Consider the following 19,588-nt stretch of genomic DNA (forward strand, 5'->3'; position numbering starts at 1 on the left):
AATGTTTTCACTGTCTTCATATTCGATACCTTCGTATTCTGTGATGAAAAGACTGCTTTCACTGTAAGAAAGAAGCAAGAGTTCAGCTCATTTAATATGTACCTTTTATTAATCTTTATTATTTATTTATTATCTCCAGGCGCCGTCTCTCCCAGATGGTGCAGACTATTCTCCACCAGTGGTGACTGAGTTGTATTACCTGCTGGCAGACTATCATTTCAAGAATAAAGAGCAATCCAAGGCCATCAAATTTTACATGCATGACATTTGTATTTGCCCAAACAGGTTGGTATTGTTGAATCGTACTGCACGGTATTCATTCTTCTCATTTATTTCAGTATTAGGAAAGCATAGAAAAGAAACTTTATTTTTGTTTCAGGAGTTAAAAACAAACAACCTTGCAATCTGTTGACCTCTTTTATGTACCTTGCTTAAGTATGGTATGTAGGTGATGTTTGAACTAAATCTGTTTCTTAGCAATGTCTAACTTATTGAAATACCACCAAGATTAAGCAATTTCATGTTAAAAATTGATTAAATTTTAGGGTTTGCCTATTGGATGTTAGCTATCATTTCAGTTCTCATTGTAGACCAACGTCAATGACAAAAACTATAGTTTAAATTACTTGAGAAAGAAGGCTGTTTCTAAGTCCAGTCACAGAACAGAGACAAAAGGGAAGGTGATGGCACAGAGCAATTTTACATGGGAAATCTATGGAGGAAATAGACACAGTTTAATGGTATTGAATCCTCTGGTCTGGGAACTGGTTAGGAGATTGCTAGAACTTTAGTTTGAAGCTTGATAAATTACAAAAAAAAAAAAATCCAACATGTTACTCCGGAGTTTTATAGGTGTTACAGATAAATGACAGTGCATTTTGACTTCATTCTGTGACATTTTGTTGTTCAGAAGAAGATGCCTTGTGTGGTAGCGTAGTATTTTTGCCCTGGTCATTTTAGATACTATTTCTTAAGATGTCTGTATTATGGTTCTCCTTCCATTTCCCTCAGGAATCTCTCTGTTGAGGTCTATTGACCCAGAAATCAGCTTTCAAATTAGCAAGAAATTAACAAGCAAAACTGTGAGAATGTTGTGATTATTCCTTTGGTATTAGGATAGCGGTGGAAAAAAATACAAATTCCAGAGCCACTGACCTAAGATGTTAAGTTGAAGTTATGTAGGGAAACTATTCTTCTGACTGCTGTCAGTGATATAATAAATACAAGACTGGACACTGAGTGTTTATCTCAAAGGCAATCTTTCTTATTTATCGAAATTTCTCTATGTGAATTTGCTTTTTGTGATATTTATGTTGGAAAATAATTGTGATGATAAAAGCTGCTCACAGTTCAGTCTAACAACACAAAATGTCTTAATGGCTGCTGGCAGTTACGTCTTTGCCATTCAGTGCAGTGCGTATGGGGGAGATTGTTGATGTGTTATTTTCTTGATTGCCTAGGTTTGATTCATGGGCAGGCATGGCTCTGGCTCGAGCAAGTCGTATTCAGGACAAGTTGAACTCGAATGAACTGAAAAGTGATGGCCCCATCTGGAAGCACTCTACTCCTGTCTTGAATTGCTTCAAGCGAGCCCTAGAGATTGACAGCTCTAACCTCTCCTTGTGGATAGAATATGGCACCATTTCTTATGCCCTGCATTCTTTTGCATCTCGACAGCTTAAGCAGTGGAAATCAGAACTCCCTCCTGAAGTTGTGCAGCAGGTGAGATTTAACTTAGAGTAGTGGGAACTTCTAAATCTTTTAAATGGTCCTTTCTAACACAATAACTTGAATATTTACATGCTATATGTTACCTATTGGACTGTATGTTTAGTTAGTGATACTGGAAATTCTAGTTTTCATTCATAAAAGCAGTTGGCGTCAAGCACTGTTTAAAGAGTTTGGGGTTACTGTTTTGTTGTTGTTTTGCTTTTCTTCCTGTGTAAAAATTATTTTGAGCCTAATCTTTGAATTGTCTTTAAAAGATTACTGAACGATTTGGAAAGGTGAGCTATGTTTACCTTACCTTTCTGTAAGTATCATGCAACATTTCCAGAAAAAGGTGAAATATATACATGTTTAAGTAGTGAAAAGTGCAGGAGTTACTCTATCTGTGCTCATGTGTCATCTCTTGTGTCTAAAGCCATCTGTTTTCTATGTTTTGGGGCTATTTACTTGCACAAACTATCAAAATGAGGAGCTTGATACATTTTCATAGAAAAAATTATTAATTCATTAGTATGGAGTTTAATGAGCAATGGCAGATACTCCCTCTGACCTTGACGGAGTTGCAGGGGGAAATGTTTTGTCTGTTCTTTTTGGACCAGTAAACTGAATTTCTGATTTAACTGTTCTGACTCACAAATATTACATAGTCCAGAATATGTGGGAGCGGTGTGAAAAAAAGAAGCACTGCTGCTGTGTGACTGTTGTGTTCTTGAAACTTACTAGTGTTTGAACTACAGAGGATGGCACTGGAACATACTTTGTTACCAGGACAATGTATTTACAGCGGGTGATGGGTCTTCCATTTCAGCTGCATATGTAACTGTATTAACATTGCACTCAGTGTAGCTGCTTACATGGCATTTGACCCTCTGCACAAAAATGTGATGTAAGCACATATACTAAAGGGGGGCAAGTGCTGTGTTGTGGTTTAGTTGTTTTTTTTTTTTTTCCCAATAAATATGTGTGCAATGACATCTAACAATACAGTTTTCTTTATAATGGCTATTTGTTAATAACATCATAAGAGCTTCGAAACTAACTACTCAGAAAATTATTATGCTTTATGCCTTTGTTCTATTAAAAGTTTGCTCTTATTGTCTCGTGGCCTCTTGGCTGCAAGGAGCTTGCTAGAGATTTTCAGGGATAATGCTGAAGTTATTTCACATTGTCAGATAAGAAGTATAATGCAGACCAGCCATGTGAAGTTGTGGATGAAATCAGAACGTTTATTTAGCATTACTTGAATTAAAGAGCATGGCTCTTTTTTTTTTTTTTTTTTTTTTTTACAAAATTCTGTTTTATTAAAAGATTAATTGGAACAATATAATCTTCCTTCCAGGAATATATCTTCTCAGGATTGTGTTTCTCATACACAAAAGGTCAAAAATGTTTTAAAGAATGTACCTCATCTTTGCTATTTATTAGCAGGAGTGCATTTTTAGCATTTTTCATCGTAGCCACACTGAACTCATGTATTTCTCAATGCTTCATTCCATCTCAGATGGAAGAACGCCGAGATAGCATGTTGGAGACAGCCAAGCTGTGCTTCACGTCAGCATCTCGCTGTGAGGGAGACGGCGATGAAGAGGAGTGGCTTATTCACTACATGCTGGGAAAGATTGCAGAGAAACAGAAGCAGCCTCCTGTTGTCTATCTGCTTCATTACAAACAGGCAGGTCACTACCTGCATGAGGAGGCTGCCCGATATCCAAAGAAGATTCACTACCATAATCCACCAGAACTTGCCATGGAAGCACTGGAGGTAAAAGAAGAAAGCAAAAACCTAGACTTGAAAGCAGTGTTCTCTACAAAAAACAAAATACCAGTTGTTATTGGTATTGCACCCAGAGCATAAATGATGCCCTGCATCTGGCAACATTTACAAAACTAATTTAGAGAATAAAGTGAAGTTGGTTATTCAGGCTGTTCCTGTTTTAAAGACAGCTTATGTGTACAGTCTCAATACTGGACAGTTCTCACTTGGCTGCACACAGCTCATTAGTCAGGTTTTATCAAAATCATGGTGAATATGTTTCACAAGTTTCTCATACGTGTAAGAGCAAAAGTTTATGCATGAATTGAAATGGCAGTGATAACACCTTTGCTTTCCCTGTGTGTCTGGTAAAAACAGGGGATCTGGATCATACCCAGTGGTGACTTCAGCGTTGTCTGCTGTTACTGTTGTATTCTGTAGGTTGCATTTATAAAATTTTTCAAGTTCTCAGATTCTGTCATTTGCAAGCAAGGGCAAGTCCTCTTCAGGAAAGTTAATGTATGAGCTGACTGTCATATACTAACTCCTGCTACAGAGAACAGTCTGTTATTATGTGCAGAGCTATGCATTCTCTAATGACTAAATGTGCTTGGGTGTTTTCTAGGTGTACTTTCGACTTCATGCTTCTATTTTGAAACTTGTGGGGAAGCCAGATTCTGGAGTAGATGCGGAGATATTAGTTAGCTTCATGAAAGAAGCTTCTGAGGGACCTTTTGCCAGGGGTGAGGAGAAGAACACCCCAAAAGCTGCAGAAAAGTGAGTGCTAATTTCCAGGAACATCACTGAAAGGCAAACTTCCAAACTGCTGAATGATGAACCATTAAAATGAAAGTGAATGAAACATAAACCAAACCAAATGAGTAGATTTAATTTTAACACATGCAATTTCAGGCGCCATGTGCCAGTTACTGACCTTTTGACTATACAATGTAGATGGGAAGGGAACAAAATAGAACAACTTTGATCTTGTGATCCATTTTGAAACAACTGTTTTATTTTTAATCAACAATCAAAATTGCGAAAGCAAACACTTTCATTTTGAAGGTTAAGAAAGTTTAGTCTGCGTATTTTGTCATCTTAACAACTGTAAGATAAATAATGTTTTACTGCTTAACACTAGTGGGGAGCATATGATCAAACATTCAAACAAATTTTAGTAAGATTTGATAAATGTATCGGAAATGTCATAACATACAGTCTCTTTTCTTTCTTTGTATATGTTACTGATATGTTAATGCATATCTCTCTTACTGCATCTCTCTTATTGCATATCTCTGCATATTTCTCTTTCTTACTCTCTCCCAGGGAAAAAGCTTGCATGGTTGATGAAGACTCTCACTCTTCAGCTGGAACAGTGCCGGGCCCTGGGACTTCCCTGCCCTCATCCTCCGGTCCAGGTCTGACATCCCCACCTTACACAGCCACTCCAGTTGACCACGATTACGTCAAATGTAAAAAACCCTGTCAGCAGGCAACGCCGGACGGTACAGTCCCTGTTCTCAATACTGGCAGCACAGGGAGGTGCTTTAATCATGGGGGGTCTGACCTGAAATGATCAATCTGCTCATTTCAAGAAGGGTGATGGGTCTGTGGTATCACGGGCAATATTGATGCTTTATAAATTCAGTACTTTAAATAGAATCAATGTACAGTCAGAGCTTTAAATACAAAATTCCAAGTTGTCACCTGCCACCGCTGACACCTGTCATTTAGTCAAAATGGGGCTGTTGACAGAAGGAACATGCAGCTGCCTGAGTTTTCAGTAATTTTTTTTTTTCCTGCAGAGCTTAATGTCTGAGCTTATTAAGAAAGATGTGGATTCAGTCTTTAGAAGACTGGATGCTCTTTGAATGCCTGTGTGAACTGACCAGGTGAAAATTTGAACTGTGGCTGAAACAAAACAAATCGCTAAAAGGCAAAACAAATCAGTATAAAAGAGTATTATACTTTTTTGAAGGAGGCAGGTGGCAGCTATTTTGAAAATATTGTGTATCAGCACGAAGTGATTTGCATGACAATCCAGTAGACCTCATCTTTTGGTTTTTATCATTTGCAATGACTGACTAGCAGCTCATCTTTATAGGCTATAAAGTGATATAATAATAATTGTCTTTAAACAGCAGAAGGTAGGATGGTATCACAGCGTTACTGAAGATTTTGCAACATGTAGAACACAGCAGAAATTAAATTACTGTTTAAGTAATTCAACATTATTATCGGGCTAGGAATTTTATTCTCATTCTACTCTTCTGATCATTTGTTTATCCATCTGGATCTATGAATATCAGCATTCAAGAAGGAGTAAAATATCTGCACTGTACAGCATAGTGTTGGTAGAATGTGGTAGGGCCCTGGAGAGGTGTCTGCTTGGTATGAATTTGTTTGGAGGGTGGGATTCTCCCTGCTGTCAGTTGCCGAAGAACGGTCATTTGTAAATTACTTACATTGACATAGTTTTGAAACAAATGGAAACTCTGCAAGGTGAATTTATTCTTTTTCCCCAACAGATAATTCTTGGTGAAACTGACAGAAGTTCCTTCATTTCTTTCACTGAATTGAATATAGAAATAATTCATTTTATCCATGCTTACATTTAAATCTGGAGTAATTGATTGGACTGTTTTGATACCATATGTAATATGTTGGTGTAGTGGTCAGGCTCTTGTGTCAGTCAGCCTTTTGATGTCTTTTTGAAACACTGAAAACAGAAGGGAGTAAATATTTAAGTATTTCCTAAACCATATTCCCTGTAAGAAGCAGTTCTGACTAAGAAGACTACATCTGCTCAGGTGCTGCAGACTTGGAGTGTCCCCAGGAGACAGATAAGTTAGATGGCTTTTCCCATACTTGTCAGTAGTACATTTGCTCCGAGTGAGATATTATGAACTTTGGCAGAGTGACTGCCCAGTGGAGGCAAAGCTGGCTGCTCAGCAAAGCCTGAAGGTGCAAGCTAAGGAACATCCACACCTGTCAGCATAGCAGTTCTTGGGGCTGCTAGCTTAGCCTACCTAGGACTTGGCTTTGCTGCTGTCACAGCAATTCAAAATGCCAGCTACTGAAAGAAGCAGAGTTAGGGGGATCTTTAGGAAGGCAGTGTGCGTTTACGACAAGTAGAACTGGGAAGTACTGCATCATTCGTTGTGTTTTGTAAGTTACTGGCAAAACTAAACTCTGGATAGAGCATACTGAAGTGCTCCAGGAAACTGAAATAATTGCCTTGGGGCTGCTGCAGATGGAAGGGGAGCTAACAGGCTGAGCAGCGCTTGGAAGTCTCCTGCTTTTATATTGTTACATATACTGTGCTCCTCTGCATTCATTTGCATTTTACTTACATTAAAATACATACTTTTGAAGTAAAATGCTCTTGACAGCTTACATATAATCACATCACTGAAAAAAACTGGTGCCTGCACCTTCCATTGTATTATTCCCCAAAATAGCAAGAAACTATCCATCACTTGACTACTCTTTAGGCTTTTTTTGTTAACCATTCTGACAGTAATTGAAACTGCTGTTCACGGGCTGGATAATTTGGCCTAAAGTCAGCCTAGATATTTATTTTTTCTGAGGCTTCACAATACTCTTATTTACTTTTGCAAAAGTAAACACCTCTTGTATCAATATTGTTGATCGTGTATGACAAACAGAATGAGTGCATTGTACAGATTCTTACCCACAAAGGAACCAGTAAGTACAGCTTGTGAAGTAACTGAACTTTGTTTTCCTCATGGCACTTCCTAGTAGAGATCCTCCTCAAGGACACAAGTGTTGAGTTGCAGCTTGTATTTGGTGGCTGACTAGCTGCTGTTATGTGTGCAAAGTAGGCAGCCTCCTTTCTCTCTTCCTGTCTTTCCATTCAGGAGCTTCCTTTCCTTCCTTCTGTTAATCCTGTCTTTTCTGTTGTCACCCCTGCCTGTTGCTGTTTTATAACTCTCCAAAATGAATACCTGCATTTGAGAGTAGAAGCCTGAGGCTTAGACTTTTTTTTTAATTTTCCAAGAACATACTGGGGAACAAGAAGAATCAGGAACTCAGTGGGGACCCAGGCTCTCACTGCCTGGGATATCCCCATGTTTACACAGCTAAATGGCCATTGTTATATACCAGAATGGACAAGCTCATTGTTATTTATATCAGCTGGATTCGTGCAGCCATTAAAAACCAATTGCAGTACAGGCTTCAGTCAGTTTGTTTTGCTAAATTTTGGGCTAAACATAAAAATTGGTTAGGAAAGCAAAAGAACTATTAAAAAAAAATAAACAAAACAATGATCAGAGAAATCAGGTTTCCAAATGTGTACTAGAGATTGTTGTGTGGTCTTTTTTGCTGTAATATGCTGTTGTGGTGTTGATATTCAATTACAAATTACTGTGGTATGCAGATGATGTATTCAGTGCTCATTTCTACTGCAGTGTTAAGATGTCTTATCGTTTAAGTCTTCATCCATGTCATGTAGTATGTTGTGTGTAGTTAGATGTAATCATCCTTTTTGTGTTTGTCTTTGCCTGATTGCTTTTGCAACCAATATTGCCCGTGCTGCCTCTAACCTTTTTACAAATCTCTGTTCCCCAGGCATTCTCTTCCTGCTTTTACCTGTCACGGCTTGCTTTAAGTAATTGGCAAATCCTGCATGATAACCTCACTGGGAAAGGCTACTTGCTTCATGCTGTGGGAGAAGTCTCCCTTCATAGTATGTTGGTCCTGTAATTCTGCAAATGTTACGAAGATGCACAGTTTCTTGTAAGCGGGGCTTCTCAACATCCTGATGAGACAAAGGTGATCTCTGAGAAACTTCCTGCACATAGGCTGTCACTCATGTTAAAGTGAAAAAGCTTCAAAGATGGGGTAGATATTTCTGTGCATAAAAAGAACGTCTGCATTGCATTTTGGAAAATTAAAATCTAGCTCTTCAAAATTCCATCTCTCCCACAGTTTGAAATGAAAGCTTCAGGTCTGCAATGCATATCCTATTCTGGCACATGGTAGTGGATGTTCATGGGGACTGCATACTGGACTCCATGAATAATGAATCAGATCCAGTTTATTGCAGTATGCTCTACTTTTACTTTTTCCCCTGTTTAACCTCTTGCTGATTAGTGCAGCACTGCCAAAGAATTTGACCGAATGAACGGAGCATTGATGAGGTTTTGTTGCATTGCATTGGAAGAGAAAACAGCAATACAGGACTGCAAGTTACCAAAACACATTCAGTGATCGGTGTAGCTGGACAAAACACTGACTTACATCTGATTCATTTTATAAGAGAACTCCCTTTATATGTTCAGAGGATTTGCTGTCCTCAAGGAATTAACCTGCTCCCATGCAAATCTTTGCAATTCTTTTGCTTTCAGTAATGTGCAAATGCCTTTGCAGAGTTGGATGTTGTCTTCTGTTATGGTAGAAACTGTTTCAACAATGAGAATGGTCTGATGCATTGTGTTTCTGACCATAGAGCAATACTAAAAATGTTCTTACGTACAAATAAAGAGAAATGGGGGGGAAGGGGGGAGACAGTATCAGGTAGGCAGGGTAAAGAGAGTGTGTAGATCTTCAGCCTTTGAAGAATCCACTTTATTTTTCTGTGAGAGAATACATATATATATCCATAAGCTGTGAGCTGTGTAGCAGAAATTTTCTTTACTTTAAACTGAGCTGAGCTATGTAGGTCACTCCAAAAGTAATGCCTCCTATTGATTCCCATGGAAATTCCAAGAGATACAAAGAGCACAGTAATACTGTCTGATACAGCAAATTCTCAGGTACCAAACGTTTTTTCAACAGTCACCACTGTTAGCTCTGCATTTTTGCCAGTGATGAATAAGAGCCTGCTTCTAAAAATCTGCACCAGCAGAAATGACCTCTCACTGTCGCCACAGCGGAAATGCATCACACACCCCTCACTGCACTCACAGCCACTGCTGGGTCTCCGTAAATGTTCACAAGTGTCAATGAATGTCACTGGGGGCCGTTTTTTCCTCATGGAGGAATTCAGTTCCACGCCTTTGCTTCATTCGCACTTCCATGTCAGGCACCATTTGTCGGAGTGCCCCTCTGCTGCCATCTGTCACGTGGCAACAGAACATAATGGGATACTGGCAGGAAGGTTCAACCTCTACTGCCCTACCACCAACATCCGCGTGGGCCAACAACATAAAATAAGAGGCATTACTTTTGGAACAGCCCTCCTACTTAGCTTTTTAAAAAACCTTTCTCTGCCACTTGATTCTGATTTTTGATCAGTAGCTGAATGTTTGTGACACTCCCAGATACCTTGTTGTTATAACTGAGTATATGTAAGACATTATTCAGAAGAAGTGAGTTATACTCTATTGGCTTTCCAAGCCTGTTGCCTTTCCCCACACGCAGTGCTTCCGAGCTCCTCTCCCTCTCTGCATTTCAAAGAAGCTTCAAGGAATGGAGGACAGGCAACACAATTACAGAGCTGCATAATAATTAATTGGCAAAGATGGAGTACCTTATTTATATTGGCATGGTGAAGCTGTACTTCAGCTCCCCTGAGAATAAATTATGTCAGTTTGTACCACGAGCTGAGCTGAGTACCTTCAGCAATTCTGCTCCTTCTGTATGCTATTTTTTAACTGCAGGTAACAGTTGAACTTGAGATTAGGACAAAACACGTAACTTTCTTGCTGCAATTAAAAGCCACTGCCTGTTCTGCTATTCACTCTGAGATATGAAGAGCAATTCTGTGTATTTGGCAATCCTCCTCTAGTTAACTTCCTCTGGAGAAAAACTTCCCTGTCATACATATATATGAAATACAACATACTGAATCATAGTCCATCTTCTCATGCAGAGAGGTTAGTGTAATCTCTCAGTGATATGTTATTGGTCTAGCAGTTCTTGATTTACATTCTAACGCTTCATCTGTTATAACCCACACGTCAGAACTGACCTCCAAGCTTATGGCAAAATTTGGAAATTTGCAATTTTCTTTTTCCTTCCCTAATGAGTAATTCAGCCTCTTTACTATGGATGCAGAAACTTCCTTTAAAAATTATCAGGGGAGCTACTGTAAATGTTTTGCTGATGCCAGCTGGGAGTTCAGTGTACCACAGAATGTTATTAAGGCTCTGTAAGTGAGTCACTGAAAGCTTGGCTGACCTCGCCTCAGAATCATTCTTTTCCAATTCATCCTGATTGTATCTCTTCTGTATAAAACTTATCATCATTATCCAACCCTAAAGCTTCAAATTAAGAAACAAATATTCTTTCACCATTCTTTTTCAAGATCCAGTCTTATTAATACCAGTTAATTGAAAGGGAAGGTTTTCTTTGTGTTTTAGTGAAAAGCCAAAGAATTGTATCAAATGTGGATTCATTCTGCTGGAATCCTAATAAGGAGAATCTGATCTGCAAGCTGAAGGTCTGTGGAGGGATTCATATCGACAATGTAAATTCATAGGCAGCCCATAGCTCTCTTGAACATATGCGATTTGGGTGGAATAGAAGAAATTTAATTAAAAAATCCGCTCATTTTAAGGGCCTTTGCTTTTTAAAATTTTCTTTCTTGATCATATCAAGAAACTTAATGAATAAGTATGCAGTGGAAATACCTAGACAACGTATATAACACATCTCTCGGTTAAGCTATTCTTCTGCCTTAAGCAGAAACTGCAAGTTTATGTTCGAGGCAACAAATTTAAAGAGAATTGCCCGTCTCATAATTTTGTGTTGGACGTGGAATTGTGCTGGCACAATATTACAGAAAAATGGCAGTTTCTCATCTCAGCCATGCAAGGTTGCCTCTGATAATCCTTGATGTAGAAGAACGTGGCTTATAGCAGGCTGGTTTTGGTCATGGAAGATTTTCTCTTGCCTGTTTGTTTGGAGTGTGAATTTTGTCCCCTGCAGTTGTGTTCCTGTATGACTTGTCTTGTGCTCTAACAGCTGTCGTTAGATTAGCAGCTTAGCTCTGACCATAATGTAGTCAGCAACCGCAGTACACCATTCCACTCAGTTACTTCTGTCAAGGCCAATTCGTTTCCATTCTTCTGTCAATTGCCTTAGTCTAAAGAGAAGTCTAAGAGTTTTCCTGTCTGTCTTAGACCTAGCTCTTTGATGGGTTGTTTGCCATGTCAAATCACCTTTCAGAATGTTTGGTGAACGTCATCTAATGCCTGCAGGATAGGTGACATCAGTGATCATTCCTGTAAGTCTTTTTCCTCTCTAATGGTACTGAGTTATGTTCTTTTTTATCCTTCACAAGTAAGTTTTATTATTGTTCAGCTTTATTTTATCAACAGAGTTTTGATTGTGTCAGACTCTAAATTCTACTGAGTGCTTCTCAAGGCAAATGGTACAGTAGAGCTGCAAAATATTTTAGGGTGATATGGCAACTGAAATATTTTGTTCTCAACCTAACTGCTCGTCAACATTAAGCATTGTTCCTTTTGAGTCAAATTCCAGGATTGTATTCTAGGAAGAAATTTGATGGGGGCAGGGAGCTCTCTATTACATTAGCGTTAAATAATACCTAGTGAAAGAGCACTGGGGTTTTCATTTCTTAACACAAAGAGGTGAGATGAAAATGATGAGCTGAAGTAGACAAGTTAAAAGAAAATAAATACCTTATAGACAACAGAATTAGTGGTTGTTAAGGATCCTGCATTGCACTGGGAAGATGTTTGCAGAGTGGCTGCGGTTTTGCATTACTGTTACCAATATGCAGCTCCATAAGTATGAAATAGTTGATTCCTTCTTTATCTGTTTTGCAGAGAGGAGTCAGGATAGCACTGCAGCAGTGCTGTCTGACTCCAGTTCCACACAGGATATGTTTAATGAGCCTGCCAGTTCTCAAGACAGCCTGCGGAAGCCTTACACAGAGAAGAGGATTTCTACTGCCTGTGCTGATGCACTGATGCCCAGCAAGGAGATCCTGGGATCCACTGAGGAGAAGAGTAAGCCTATCTTAATAGATAATGTCAGCTAGTATTTTCTCATTAAAATGTTTCTTCTGGCATGCAGAAGCACTGAAATATGCTGCACTGTGGCTGAGAATTTTAACTTGGCGTTATTGCTGTTTATATTAGTGTAGCTTAAAATTATAACTGTGCTTTGCACGTGTGGCCATTGTCCCAATTTGTAATGCCTGTTAAACCTTACAAATTGTTGCCAGTGGTGGCCCCGTGACTTGCTTGCCTTCTTTTAGGGCATTAATTACTATTACTTCAGTGCTTCAAATCTCCAAGTAATTTAAGTACTTATTTCAAAATAATCTCAGTGAAAATAGTTTTTTTCCCTAAATACAGATGCACTTTTTGTTCTAACCCAGCAACAGCTTGATATTCAGTTCTTAAAAAAGCAGCAGCAGTGGAATTAGATGTTTTATTCCCCTGGATATTTTATGTTGTTGGAGAGTGGAATTGCTTTCTACCACACTTTTCCACATATAATAAAACTTCTGTATTAAGTCTTCTGAACTCCACTGGAAAAATTGTTTCAGAATTTTTTCAGACCTTATCCAGAAGCTGGAGTTTCCCTCTCTCCAGTATTTGTACAGTTGAACATGGCAGTGGTGGGGGTGCACTTCACTAGGGAAAGAGAAACAAAACAAATGTATGAATTATGCCCACTTTTCTGGGTTGTGGGTACTTTGTGTGTTAGGGCTCTTTTGCTAGTTCAGACTATGCTTTAATTTCTTCCAGTTTAGTAGAACCACAGAGCATGGTATGGGGAGAGATAGCCCTGATTCTCTTCACTGATCTCAGTAGGAGCAAGTGCCCACTGCCATCTTTTTGCTTGTGAACTTTGATAGCTTGGTTTCTTGTTTTCATGAATACTTCAGCACATATCTAAGCCAGGGAAGTCTGTGGTGATGTTTGCATCAATAGAAAGTAGACACCAGTTCCTGATTTTTGTTAAATGGTACTTAAACAACCACGAAATCCAGTAACCTTTTGGGTGATGGACTAAAACCAGGGCTCTTCTTCAGGCTTGCAGTGAGTTAGTTGTGTTACTGTCATCACTTGACATTTATTAGAACAAATGTTGTAACTGCAAAGTACCTTCCTGACTCACCTCCAAACCTCACTCAATGTCAAGCTTTATTAAGGCTTAATAAACTTCTGTGATAGCTGTGTGTTATTCTATTCATTATGTGTGTTTAACATGTACTAAATAGAAAACGGCTGCACATGCTTTCGTTCCCTCTGTTGCGTGAACTGCTAAAATTTTTCCAGTTGTTTTAATCAGCAGCGGTTTAACTAAGCAAAATATGGAAACAAAACTATCTCTTTTTAAGTGAAAGATCTATATTCTTGCCACAGAAAAGGTACTTGAAAAAGCACTTCTAAGAAAGGCTTAAAAGTTATTACTGTAAAGCTATCTGTAGAGGAAAATTATGATGGATACGCGTGTTGTCCAAGCAAATTTAGAAAAACTTCTGCTCTGGAAAGCATGCTTGACTCGAAATTCTGCCTTATGGGAGGAAAAAATTCAGGAGCAGCTTCATATTTGAGTATATCTCTAGGCTGCTCAGACATAAGATCCTAATGCAAGAAGCTGGTCAATTGAAATATGAGTTACTGCGGAAATATCTGGATAGAACTGCAGGTCCTGCATAATCTACAAGGCTAGGTTCGCTGCTGCTGATAGCTCTGAGCCTAAATTGTGTTCTGGAATTGTATTCTTCTAGGTACGGTGTTGAGAATAAGACATTTCACTTGGTGGGATGGCTTTAATTTTCTGCTCTTTTTTACTTTATTTGCAATAGAATTTCATTGAATTTAAAGTCTTACTTGCTTCCCTGCCACCCCACCCCCCCTGTTATCTTACTTGTTAAACATCAAGGATAGTCATAATTTTTTTTCAGAAAGCATTGCTAAATATGTCTATGCTGTAATGAAGAAAAGGATTGCCATTTGTTGTAGATGACGTTAGTCATTTTGTACGTGTTGTTTGCTGTTTTGTTATATTCATTGTCATTTTTAGTTCTCTTAATGTTCCAGTTACAGGAAAATCAGAAGAGCTGCTGGAGAGCTCAGAATCTTACCATCCCGTTGAGCCTTCTGGCCAAAAAGTTCTGGTGGACCCTCAGCCTACTTCTGGCAATCCTTCCAAAGCTGCAATCCCCCCACCCTCGCAGTGGGACTGGAAGAAGAAAGCTGAAACGTGTGGAGATGGATCCGAATTCCCTCAGGGTCTTCCAGCAGACCTTGAGGAGCAGCGGAAGTTCCTGACAGAGCAGTGCGTTGCCTCCTTCTGCTTGTGTCTCAGCCGCTTTCCTCAGCACTACAAGAGCCTCTACAGACTGGCTTATCTGTACACCTACAGCAAAACGCACAAGGTGAGCAGAGCACTGCTGCAGCAGCTGACTGGCTGTGCTTATTGCCTCAGTAAATAAACCGTGTTACCATTTCTACTGCTTCAAAAGTTGCAGTGTTGAAGTACAGCAGATAAGTTTGTTTCTCCAGTTTGCATTGGCACAATGTGTTTTTTTTTAATATTATTATTATTGAATTAAGTTATTTTTTGTCATTCAGTGGAGAATTACCTTTTAGGTACATCACCTAAATGAAGGAGTTCTAATAAAAATGACAGTACCTGTTTCTTTTACTGAGTAACTGGACTGACATGTGTCTTGGAAGCAGAAATTCTTCAGTATTGATGTAAACAAACCACGTGACCCAGATAAGCTTTCTGGCTGTCTTAGGTCTTTGTAGAGTGAATGTTTCTTCCAGCATCAGAGCATGGAGATCACTAGCAATTTGGGCCCATGTCCTAAACAGCACACAGTACAAAAGTGCCTTCTTAATTTGAATGCATATTAGCTATATACATACACATAAGGTGAGAGTGCGTGCCTTAAAAAGTAAAATTTTGATTCTTCAGGTCTGGAACAATTAAAGGTAATATATTCATTGTGTACTATTTATGTGTATGAATAGTAGAAATTATCAGAGCTCTTTCACTAATTGTCATAATTAAGGTTTAAACTCACAAATATCGTATTTCAAAATCCTGTGTTATGTCATATGCTGCGCTGCATTACTTCCAGATTTCTCTTCCCACCACTGAAGCTTTCACAAATCGAATCTCCAATGTGCAGTCAGGTAGGGATGGGAAGCTAACAGAAGCAGTAATACCATTTACTCATAGCAGAAAACATATTTCCAGTACTGCTGCAAATTGAGCAATAGCACGTATTAGCAACCCGTTGAAAGGTGATGAATATTTCATATGGCTGTAGAGTGATTATCCAGAAAAATATGACCATTTTTTAGAGAGAACTTGTTTTGAAAACATTCTTATGCTGTTTGTATGTGACAGTTGTTAATTCTTTCATGAAACTAATCATTAAGAGGAGCTGCAGACTCCTGCAATCTGTCATTTGTTGCTGACAAATGATTTTCTATCAACATTTAACAAGAAAGGCTGTCTATTTGCAGTTCAGTGGTTCAAATAGCATGTGTCCTTCCCTGAGGAACTACTTGTAAAATATTTTCTTCATTTTTTTTTTCTCAGTGATGATACCTCCTCCTTTGCTACTCTAGATATAAATATCAACATATTGAATTGTGATGTTTTTCTGTATGAAATGCACGTTGTTTTCTAGATTTAATCTTGTCTTGGAACTCAGAAAAATTGAATCTTTCTCGTGTGAGCCTAGTAGTTATCAGGTTGGTTTCAAGGAGCATTATTGGGTTTTAATATCCATTTTGTATTATTTCTCTAATAAACAACCACTCAACACTACCAAAAAAAAAATCCCCCCCAAAACCCAACAAACTTCCAGCTAATATATGCAGACTACATACGTTGATTGGGTTAGAATTAGATCAGGTTGAGCTGATGTGGAGGCAGACTTAAGTTACTGGGAAATTTTAGAAAGCTGAGATGATTTTTTAAATGCATATAACCATCTTGGAAAATTCAGCATTTATGCACCAGTGCCAGGAATATGTATGAAGAATGGAGACTGATGGCCAGAATTCATGGCTCGCCAGGAAAGCAGAGGGTTGGCAGGTCTCCACTCTGCGCAGAAAAACAAGTTTTCCGTATGCAGTCTGTTTTCTCCCATTTTGCAATATTACATGTTTTGCTGTTGCGAGACTAATAAATAGCTCTAAAATAGTTGAGAGCTTTCTTTTTAACATCTTTTTCAAAAACCTTTCAATATTGTTCCACTGCATATATTTAGCTTCCCCCTCCACCCCCCATCAAAACACCACTTACTCTTTGGAGGCTATTTCTCTTGATCTTATTTTGTTATCACCGCAGATTTTGCCTAGCTGGTTTTTGTTGGAACAACTATGCAGGAAAGCAAGGGCGAATTTTCAGAAGTTGCTTCATCGCCAGTCTTGGGAGTAGTTTTAGTTTCCCATTCACCTTGTGTCTCTCTTGAAGTTTTCATCCTTTGTGATGTTCGGTCTTTACCTCCCAAACGAGTGCTGGCACACTTTGGAAGGGAAGAAGATGGGACGTGGCAAGACATCGTTCATCACTATTGCTAAAAAGCTCTGTGAATAGTGAGTACATGCCTAATGGTGTCAGTGTTAAGCAGCACCCCATGGAGTTTCCAAGTTGGGTACTGGTGGCTGTTTTTTAACAGGCGTCCATCTCTAAGGTGACTCAGATTTCCATTTGCTTGACCGTATGAAATTTTTCTTTTCCATTTTAACAACGCGCGTAAACTTTTTTCAGCCATTTATTTTACCCTGTCAGTCATCTTGCCTTTGAATCTTGGGGTGATGAAGATGTGGGAGGCAACAGCTGAACTGGAAAGAGTGCTTTATAATTGCCCTGAGTCAGACAGCTAAATCCAGCAGTTCAGGCCGACAAGCAGCGTGCCAAGAGGAATAAATCCCTTTTGCTATGTCCTGGATCCCTTCACCCACTGCTAATAACTTCATTGGCTAAAAACAAAGCAGAGCAGACTCTGTGAAATCTAATGAGTTGAGAGACCTGTTCAGGCGTATGTAGTGGGAATAACTGATTGTGCTGATTTAAGAAGGGTAGTGGAAAGTCTGTAAGTACATTTTTTTAATCCCATAAGTTTTGATTGTGTGAAGATCCCAGACAATTGTCCCATTTGTCTGAATGATCTTTTTGCTCCTACCTAGGTTACTGTCATTGTATTCAATAAAAGCCTACAAATTATACGTGCCATACGCATACATGCCTGTGAACACGTGCATAGCAGATAACCAGAGCATGACACTGCCCTCAATGATCTCTTGATATTTTCAGTATAAAACTTAGATTCAGGGCTACATCTATAGCTGAACAACTACATCCGTTCTCTGAATGAACTGTTTTTGACATCCATAAATATCTGGATAATCTTTCCAACGCTCAGCTCTCTTGCACGTGAATCCATGATCAGCATTTTGCTAAAGGAGGTATTCCAGTTCTGTAAGACAGTGGCAACTGCTGCGTGACTGCTGTCGCTAGGACAAAGCACTTAGGATTAGGCAGAGCTTTTAGTGTTTCATCAGAATCTTGTAAAGAAAATCATCTGGAAAACAAGCTAAGGTTTTTGCTACCAACAACACAAGTATGGAGGTGATACTGCAAGTGGAGTATACTTGTCAGATGGACATGGTTTTAATCACATTTAGGATTCACAGAAGCGTATTTCCAATCCACAGAAAACGAATCTGAATTGAGCAGTTACTTGTGTCCATAGAACCAAATGGCTTCATCTCTTTTGTCTGCTCTGTGAGAAAGTTGTAACAAACTAAAACAAACAAACCAACCTCATTGTAATGTAACTCCAATGCTACGTTCTAATACTGAAAGAAAAAACGAAGCAAAACAAAACCACTGTCAGCAAAACTTTGCAATTAATAATTGTCCCATCTGTTGGTAATCCTAAGTGCTATGTTTTGCCTGGAGCCAACAGCTGTCCCTAGTTCTCAACCAACAAGAGATGTTCATGCATCTCTTGGGTAGTGCTCTTAGAAATTTGTGATTGTCGTCCATCATTTATTCTCCTACCAATGCTTTCTTTGTGAATCCATTGAGCAGCATTAGCTAAATTTGCTGGCAGGCACAGAATTTTCCAAAGAGGTTAAGTAAAATTACACGGAGGGCTGAGTAGAGAGAAAAGGCCTGAATTAAGCAGTTTTAAGCTTAGTGGTTACCTCTTCTGTTTGACCTTAATGCTGGTGTGTTTGCTGGTAGTGCTGGGGAAAGTCTGGGGTGGGCAGTGAGAGTCCTGGAACAAGGCTGTGGGGCACCCAGGGCAGCGAGCCCTGCTGCTTGGTAAGAGACTCTATTTCTTGTAGAAATGATTTGGTACTGAGCTTTGGAATTTGTCTTTTAGCAAAATTGTAGCTGTTTTAAATACGCTTGTAGTGCAGGATTCCGTAGGTGACAGGAGGTGGAAGGTGTGGATTTCAATAACTGAAGGTGTTTTATTTAAAAAACAACAGCAACAACAACAAAACAGGCAAGAAAGCAGAACTTGTTGACGTGAGATGGCATTCTGCAGCCATAGGGAACTGACTGATCCTCAGCTGGGGCTGAGCAGTCTGAGTGCTTGCCCTGAGAAGCAAGCTGGATTGTCTTCCCCAAGGGACGTCATCCCCAAATCATGCATCCACAAATGCTGCTGCAACAGCAGCCATCTGGCAAACGTAGGATATTAAAACAAAGCAAGTGATGGCATTACCTGCCCCTGCCTGCTACTCACCTGCCCCATTTCTTCCACAGAACCTGCAGTGGGCCCGCGATGTGCTGCTGGGCAGCGGCGTCCCATGGCAGCAGCTGAAGCACATGCCTGCTCAGGGCCTCTTCTGCGAGAGGAACAAGACCAATTTCTTCAATGTAAGTCTGCACTGCTGATAATACCCTTACTTTCTCAGCTCTTGTTTTAACACCTGTTTCTCATTTGAAAGGCTTGTGAAAGGATGGTAATGCAGAACTTGGGAAAGGCGTATTAAATGAGCCACGCAATTAGTGAATGGAAAGGCAGAACTGTAGAATAGAGGTTTTTGCTGGGATTTCACCTCGTGGAGGGAAACACGTGAGAATTTCTGATGAGCTTGAACACGTGGGGAGGTGTCAGTGCTTCTGTTACACGTCACTTACCGTGCACTTAGTGGTTGAGACCTCTATAAA

General features: G+C 39.3%; 1 protein-coding gene across 4 annotated transcripts in view; it reads left to right on the plus strand.

Moving 5' to 3' along the window:
- The window catches only part of CABIN1 (calcineurin binding protein 1), a 96,256-nt gene that overhangs the window by 19,277 nt on the left and 57,391 nt on the right, over window positions 1-19,588 (plus strand). For 2 of the 4 annotated variants that reach the window (XM_021412474.1, XM_021412475.1), the window contains exons 23-30: window positions 140-285; window positions 1,461-1,722; window positions 3,230-3,490; window positions 4,107-4,258; window positions 4,808-4,986; window positions 12,241-12,423; window positions 14,473-14,810; window positions 19,181-19,294. In XM_021412474.1, coding sequence (XP_021268149.1) covers window positions 140-285; window positions 1,461-1,722; window positions 3,230-3,490; window positions 4,107-4,258; window positions 4,808-4,986; window positions 12,241-12,423; window positions 14,473-14,810; window positions 19,181-19,294 — 1,635 coding nt within the window. The remainder of the gene's footprint in view (window positions 1-139; window positions 286-1,460; window positions 1,723-3,229; window positions 3,491-4,106; window positions 4,259-4,807; window positions 4,987-12,240; window positions 12,424-14,472; window positions 14,811-19,180; window positions 19,295-19,588) is intronic. The other 2 variants (XM_021412476.1, XM_021412477.1) reach the window with 1 other exon arrangement.

The sequence above is a fragment of the Numida meleagris genome, chromosome 14, assembly GCF_002078875.1.
Source record: "Numida meleagris isolate 19003 breed g44 Domestic line chromosome 14, NumMel1.0, whole genome shotgun sequence".
In the NCBI taxonomy this organism is placed as follows: Eukaryota; Metazoa; Chordata; class Aves; order Galliformes; family Numididae; genus Numida; species Numida meleagris.